The sequence below is a fragment of the Culex quinquefasciatus genome, chromosome 3, assembly GCF_015732765.1.
Source record: "Culex quinquefasciatus strain JHB chromosome 3, VPISU_Cqui_1.0_pri_paternal, whole genome shotgun sequence".
Lineage (NCBI taxonomy): Eukaryota > Metazoa > Arthropoda > Insecta > Diptera > Culicidae > Culex > Culex quinquefasciatus.
Window position 1 is genome coordinate 188,683,438 of NC_051863.1, and position 7,849 is coordinate 188,691,286.

The 7,849-nt window shown below is 38.5% G+C and overlaps 1 protein-coding gene across 1 annotated transcript; it reads left to right on the forward strand.

The window, feature by feature from the left end:
- The first annotated feature begins 769 nt into the window (after positions 1–769).
- LOC6046849 (N6-adenosine-methyltransferase MT-A70-like protein) lies at positions 770–2,930 on the forward strand. The gene is made up of 3 exons (XM_001863949.2): positions 770–1,098; positions 1,164–2,643; positions 2,700–2,930. The coding sequence occupies exons 1-3, from the start codon at positions 888–890 to the stop codon at positions 2,812–2,814; spliced, it is 1,806 nt and encodes a 601-aa protein (XP_001863984.1). The 5' UTR covers positions 770–887; the 3' UTR covers positions 2,815–2,930.
- Positions 2,931–7,849: the final 4,919 nt, after the last annotated feature.

A 7,849-nucleotide genomic window follows, 5' to 3' on the forward strand; every position in this document is an offset into this window, starting at 1 on the left:
AGGTATCATCAGCATCATTCGCCCTTGGCCTGCATGAAGATTTCTCGATTTTAAAGAAAAATTCCCCTGATTTTTTTCAGCGTTTGTAGTGCTAGATCTCCTCTTTTGAATACTATGTGTCGCTTAAAATTCGACCAACGCTTTTTCGAGATATTTAAGTTTTAAATTTGCATATATTTTTTTTACCTTAAAATGGTTGTAACTTTTGACCCTTGAGTCCAAATTGACATGTCAAAAATTCAAAATGTTTGTTTTATAGCTCTAAAAGTGCCCCAATCTTAACTTTTATTTAATACTTTACCCTGAATTGCTACTTAAAAAAACACATTTCGGTTAGAACAGACTCAGGCCAACAACATGTGTACATCCATTTCCAAATTTAAAAGCTTTAAGTGCTCTAAAAACTGTTGTCCCTATTCAGACTGTAGTCCCGATTCACAACAGATTATGGTATTTTCTAAAACTGAATTTTCAGTTGTAACTTTGATTCATATTTTAAAATCTCTGAGATCCACAACATTAAAATATATATTTTAGAGTTCTTTTAAAGGTCCTATAAACATTCGAAATACAATAGCTTATAAGACCGTTAAAAAAACTCGAACTAATTCAATTTATTTTAAAAACCTCAAAAAACCCTATTTTTTCCTGCAACCGACCCTGGCTCCCCCTCCATGAACGCTTGCGCTCACTAAACGCACCCCACGCAAAGCAACTGTCAAAACTGCTGTCAGTTCAACAAATTTATTTACGCTTACGCGACAGCGGCCGCTCTTTGCGTGTAAACATTTCGGCTCCGCGGCCAACGCAACCAGTTAAAGTTTGGATATTTATTTCCTACCCTTTTGTGTTCCGGAATCACCGGTAAAAATAGACAGCCTCCAACCATGTCCCTGGAGGAGATCCAAGCCGTCAAGGTGAAGCGAAATTCGCTGCGGGAGCGGCTGGAGAAGCGCAAAAAGGAGCGCCAGGATTTGCTCGGCGGCGGTGGCAGCAGCCCGGGGCCAAGTGTCCTCATTAAGACGGAAGCTGGGGCTGGTGGTGCCGGCGGGGATGACAAGAGCAAGATTCTGCTGACGGCGATCAAGTTGGAACAAGGTGAGCGGGTTGGTTTTGGCTTGTGAGGGGACGGAATTTTTAGGGTGAGCTTTGTTGTTTTTTAGATATTGACGCTGAGGTTGAGAAAGCGCTGGTCCAGGTGTTGGCCGATCGGACCGCTATTTTGCCGACAAACTCGTCCCAGATTGCGCAACGGGTGGAGAAGTTGATCCAGAAGCCGACGCCACACGAAACGGTGCGGTATTATTTGCAGAAGCTGTCCGGGCAGCACCTGGTCAGCGTGAAGGAGGTCAGCATTGGGGGAAGTGTCGGGTACGAGGTCATTTCAGCGGAACACGGAGCGCTACAGACGCTGCACGATGAAGTGCTGATGAATCATGGTGAGGACCGGGAGTCGGCTAAAAGGAAGGCGATCAAAGAGGAGAAGGATTTGGACTCGAAGGTGGCCCGGTTGACGTCTTCGGGGGGAGGTGGGGACTCGGCCGGTTCGTCATCGTTGGCCAACACGTCGGACGACATAATGTCGCTGCTGTCGATGCCATCGACGCGGGAGAAGCAGAGCAAACAGGTTGGGGAGGAGATTTTGGAACTTTTGACGAAGCCAACGGCCAAGGAGCGATCGCTGGCGGAGAAGTTTAAGTCGCAAGGCGGTGCGCAGGTCATGGAGTTTTGTCCGCACGGAACTAGGATCGAGTGTTTGAGGTCGCTGGAGGCGGCCAACGATGCGCATCTTCACAAGGACGACGACGATGATGATGTGATCATTAGCGGGGACGACAACGGAGTGTTTGAGATCGTAGAAATCAAGAAAGATCCGGACGCCGAAAAGATCAAGTTCCAGTGCAACAAGCTGCACTTCAAGAAGATCATTCAATCCCACACGGACGAATCGCTTGGGGATTGCAGCTTCCTGAACACTTGCTTTCACATGGACAGCTGCAAGTACGTACACTACGAAGTGGACACTTACGGCCTCAACACGAGCAGTTCCAAGTTCGATCCGGAAACTTCACTGCTTGGAGCCAAGCGAGTCACCAACGACCCGTGCGCCACCCTCTACCCACCTCAGTGGATCCAGTGTGACCTGCGCTATCTGGACATGACCGTCCTGGGCAAGTTCGCCGTCGTAATGGCAGACCCGCCCTGGGACATTCACATGGAACTGCCGTACGGAACCATGTCCGACGATGAGATGAGACAGTTGGGCGTCCCCGCCCTCCAAACGGACGGTCTCATCTTTCTGTGGGTCACCGGCCGTGCTATGGAACTCGGTCGCGAGTGCCTCAAGTTGTGGGGCTACGAACGCGTCGACGAACTGATCTGGGTCAAGACGAACCAGCTGCAGCGGATAATCCGCACCGGTCGGACCGGCCACTGGCTGAACCACGGCAAAGAGCACTGCCTGGTGGGCATGAAGGGCAACCCGCCGAACCTGAACCGCGGCCTGGACTGCGACGTCATCGTGGCGGAAGTGCGCGCAACATCGCACAAACCGGACGAAATCTACGGCATCATCGAGCGGCTCAGCCCAGGCACGCGGAAGATCGAACTGTTCGGAAGGCCGCACAACGTGCAGCCGAATTGGTGAGTGAAAATTAAAATGTATTCTGCTTCAATAACTAACTCATTTTTTTCCTCAGGATTACGCTCGGCAATCAGCTGGACGGCATCCGGTTGGTGGATCCGGAGCTGATTAGCTCGTTTCAGAAGCGTTACCCGGACGGGAACTGCATGACGCCCGGAAAGAATCCGTAAGGAGCAACGCTCTATCTCACACACACTTTACAAATTACATTGACGAAATGATGAAAATTTTAATATTTTAAGCATTAAAAATGGCTTCAATAAAGTATTTCTCTGATAACGGTAAACCAGTGTTGCAAATGAGTGATAGAAAAAAATTTTCATTTGATGATTTCTGCCCCAAAATATCAGAAGGGGTCTCGTCACTAGAGCTTGTGGTTCTCTTCTGTTGTCTCGTAATAGAGGAGAAAAGCAACTCGCGACAAAATTTTGAGGCTATGAATGTTGACAGGTATGATTTTCATTATGTATTCGCCTCCTTTTCTCTCCTACAGTAAACTTTTTAGCTATGCAAACATATTTGGATTGGTCTAATTTTAGCTTTAAATTTTGCTTGCTACTTTTCCCAATGAAAGTTGAAATATATGTTTAGAACGGATGTGCGACAAAAGGTCGAAAGACATAAGGTCGAATGCCAAAAGGTCGAATGGACAAATGGTCGAAAGTGGACAAAAGGTCGAATGGACAAAACGTCGAAAGGACAAAAAGTGGAATGTGAAAAAATGAAACAACTAATTCGCAATTCGCAATTTCGCAATTTTCAGTGTAAGAACGGGCCTTGACCGATCTTATGCACCAGGTTCCCGACGAACACGCACTGCCCTTACACCTACATCTCACCCTTGCTCTGAGTCAGTACGAGCAGCACGCTAGAACACGCTTTGAGTGTTCGTGCCAGGCATGCACACCTTCTTTTCCGGTTACGCATTTTAACTCGGCCGGGGGTGGTACATTAAGTAGGGTTTGATGTAAGTATAAGCGCCTAACCATTTAATGTGTGCCTAACAACTTTCATTAAAGCAAAAACTGTTTTATTTTTAGTTTGAATTCAAAAACTAATTGTTATTTACTGTGTATTGTTTTCTCCTGAAATCTTCCCTATTGTTGAGTCGTGTTTATCTGTTGCTATTTCTTTTGTCGCGGTGTTTTGTTACAATATTTTGGTCCTAAGCATTTTATAAAAGTTTTTCAAAAGTACAATAGTAATATTTGCGTTAATCCTTTAATCATTTCATAAATTGAATCAGGGCTCGAACCTCACTTGCTTAAGAAAAAGGTGAAGTTTCAAAACAATGGACAGTGAAGAAATATACTATGTAAAGAATCAATAGTAAAAGAAAGATAGTAATTTATGAAGAAGATAAAGAAATTAACAATAGTTAATGAAAAGAGATAACAAACAAGCTTAGATTATTGTTATGATGGGCAATTTACAGGGAAGATGAGAAATTATTGAAATAGATAAATAAAGAAAAGGCACATGATAAACAAAATTGACATCGCTGCCAAATTAAGGGAAAGCAGACAGTTTGTTGCAGCAGCATCAATTAGTAAAATAGAGTGGAAAAGCGTTGAGAAATAAGAGAATCAAATAAGTAAAATCGAAATCAAATTGAGGATAGTAAACAGAAGCTGCGTTAGAGAATCAGTGAAACAAAATTAACAGAATATAGATGATAGATAAAAACGGAAAGAAGAGAAACCCCGTTGTGTGATGTTTCAGGTACATCCACAGCAGTTGACTCAACATACTGCGAATCAAAACAATACCGTCTACAATCACAAATTACTTCCTTTCCCACATTGTCGCGCCCTTTCTTCTAGCCGTCTCGACTCTGACCCTCGCTGGTCAAAGGTTTACGATCCGTTTCACAGGCCACCAGCTAGGTCATCATGAAAACCAAGCCAACGTGGAGGTAAGAAAATAGGACACTTGCAAGGAACCAGAGCTATACTGTCCTGATCAAGAAAGATCTAACAGGACTACGGACGTAGTCAGTGACGCTCCTTCCAGGATGTTCCTCGCCTGAGCGTCAACTGAAGGGATATCATCAGAATCATTCGCACTTGGCCTGCAATGAAACAACTAATTATAAATATAAACTTTTAAAAAATTCTTTGAAAAAAATATTAAAATTAAAAAAAATATAAAAATACAAATCTTATTTTTCTTTGAGTTAATCCTTGGTTTATCCATCTATCCTATTAGTGAATAATTTCTCAAATAAACAGAATTACTTCCAAAACTTGTTTTGAGAAGATTTCCATTCTTTCAAAATTTAGTAGTTCTTACAAAATAAGTTCGACTTCTAAAATCTTTTTCAAGTATTTATTTTTAAAAACATTTTTTTCTTGTTTGTCGTAATATTTTTGTTAGTTTCTCCATTCTTTCAAACATGAGCAGTTCTTTAAAAAAAAGTTCAACTTCTGAAATATTTTTGAACTTTATTTCTATTCTTGACTATTATAATAATTTTGTGAGTTTTTCCATTAATTCAAACATGAGCAGTTCTTTTTAATAAAGGTCGACTTCTAGAATATTTGTTACGTTTTTTTTAAAGATTGAACAACCTATTCTTGAATGTCGTAATGATTTTGTGAGTTTTTCCATTCTTTCAAATATGAACAGTTCTTAAAAAAAATTCAACCTCTAAATATTTTTTTAGGGTTTTATTTTATTTTTAAATATCCTATTCTTGACTGTTGTATTGATTTTGTGAGTTTTTCCATTCTTTCAAATATGAACAGTTCTTAAAAAAAATTCAACCTCTAAATATTTTTTTAGGGTTTTATTTTATTTTTAAATATCCTATTCTTGACTGTTGTATTGATTTTGTGAATTTTTCCAATCTCTCAAATATTAGCGGTTCTTTTTAAAAATACTTCTTCAAAAATATTTTGCAAGTGTTTATTTTGTTTATAATTTTTTTTTACTTTTATATTTTTTCAAATTTAAAGAGTTTTGAAAAATGAAAAAGTTTTGCTTCTTAAATATTGTTGCAAGTTTTCTATCCTTTTCAATCTACCTTTCATGGTCAAAAAAGATCCTAAGAAAAATATGACTTCAAAAACATAGCTGTATGTATGAAAAAATCGATCGTATTTATTTATAATTTTTAAGATAAACCCCCTCTAGCCCTTCCCCCTCTACCCCTTTCAAAAGTCTCCAACAATCTGGAGCAAGTTTTTATTCAGAAGACTTATAAATTTATAAGAATACAAAAGTGAAATTAAAGAAAAACGTTCAAATCACCTTTCCATACCTGCTTTTCAGTATTTGTGTATTTCGGCTCACATCAAAAGTTTTGTTTTGTATTTTTTTTTAATTCGACCTTTTGTCCTTCCGATGTTTTGTCCATTCGACCTTTTGTCCATTCGACCTTTTGGCATTCGACCTTAAATCTTTCGACCTTTTGTCATACAGTGTTTAGAACTAACATCATTATGGTCTTAATGTACAGTTTTTTTTTTTGGATTTTAGATAAAAATTATCATATCCAATGTTGCTAAACAATCGATTTAATTTTGAACCAATATTTTGAAAAATAATTTTATGTTTTTTTTTGTGAAACAGGATCGATTTTTCTTCCTTTCTCATTATGAGCCCGGCTTAAATGAAAAGAAAACATTTTTTTTTATTGCGCAATTCTCACTAACTTGGACTTCGCACTAAATTATTGCTATCGATCGCACTACTGCGACTTGTCAAACTGGCTTGGGAAATTTTAATTTTCTCGAAAAATGATCAAAGCGAGTCGATGTTGTTCACCTGTCAATCGCAATTTTAAAGTGCGAATGTCCATTTTGGTGGAAACTGCGACTGGAAATGTAAATAAACAACTGATGGTTGCCTAGTTTTTGGAAATTTTGTTGTCAAAAGTGCGAGAGAAAAGTGCGGGCCAAATCCAAGTTACAGTGTAAGGATTAATATATTCCAGTTTTATTTTTATTGAGCAAATCAGCGAAAGAAAAAAAAATGTCTTTAAATTTATGAGAAAAAAATTTGCGTTAATTTTTTTACCCAAAAAACATATTTTTCATCTGACGAATTATCAATCAATCAGTTTTTGTTTTTTTAATAGCATGTTATATAATTCTTTTCTTTTATCAACGATTTGAATACCGGAACAATACTGAATTTAAATTGATTATAATTTTACAATCGAAAACTATTTTTTTTATTTTTTCATAGATTTTTTTTTTCAATTGGCTTGTAAATCTAGCAAAACAATGCAAAAGGGCCGTTGTGGATTTGTAAACAAAGAGTGTGTCCTGCTTACGCTAGAGGATGTTTACATCTGACATGAAAGGGACACACTCTTTGTTTACAAACTAATAACGGCTAGAAATGTATCACTATTTTTTGTGTTTTTATTTTAATTTAAGTTTGATTGAATAATTCAACATTTTTAGGCATTTGTATTTTATATAGGGACCATCCATAAACCACGTGGACACTTTAGGGGGTTGGCGATTTTCCACGCTCCTTACAAAAAGATTTTTTTTGTATGGACAATTGTCCACGATAGGGGGGGGGGGGGGTATGAGATTTCCAAAAAAGTGTCCACGTGGTTTATGGATGGTCCCATATTTGTGAATCATATTAAACTGGTTATAAACATGTATAAAATTAATATTTGCTTCTTATCAAAACAAAACAAAAATATGATGTTACGATTTTGATCAAAATTTATATAATTTGGGTAATTCTCTACCAACTCACACGAAATCGGGAAAAGTTGCCCCTCTTCGATTTGCGTGATACTTTGTCCAAAGGGGTAACTTTTGTCCCTGGTCACGAATCCGAGGTTCGTTTTTTGATATCTCGTGACGGAGGGGCGGTACGACCCCTTCCATTTTTGAACATGCGAAAAAAGAAATGTTTTTCAATAATTTGCAGCCTGAAACGGTGATGAGATAGAAATTTGGTGTCATTTTAGACGCCCGATTTGATGGCGTACTCAGAATTCCAAAAAAAAAAAGTATTTGTCATAGAAAAAAACACTAAAAAAGTTTTTAAAATTCTCCCATTTCCCGTTACTTGACTGTAAAATTTAGGAACATGTCATTTTATGGGAAATTTAATGTACTTTTCGAATCTACATTGACCCAGAAGGGTCATTTTTTCATTTAGAACAAAAATTTTCATTTTAAAATTTCGTGTTTTTTCTAACTTTGCAGGGTTATTTTTTAGAGTGTAACAATG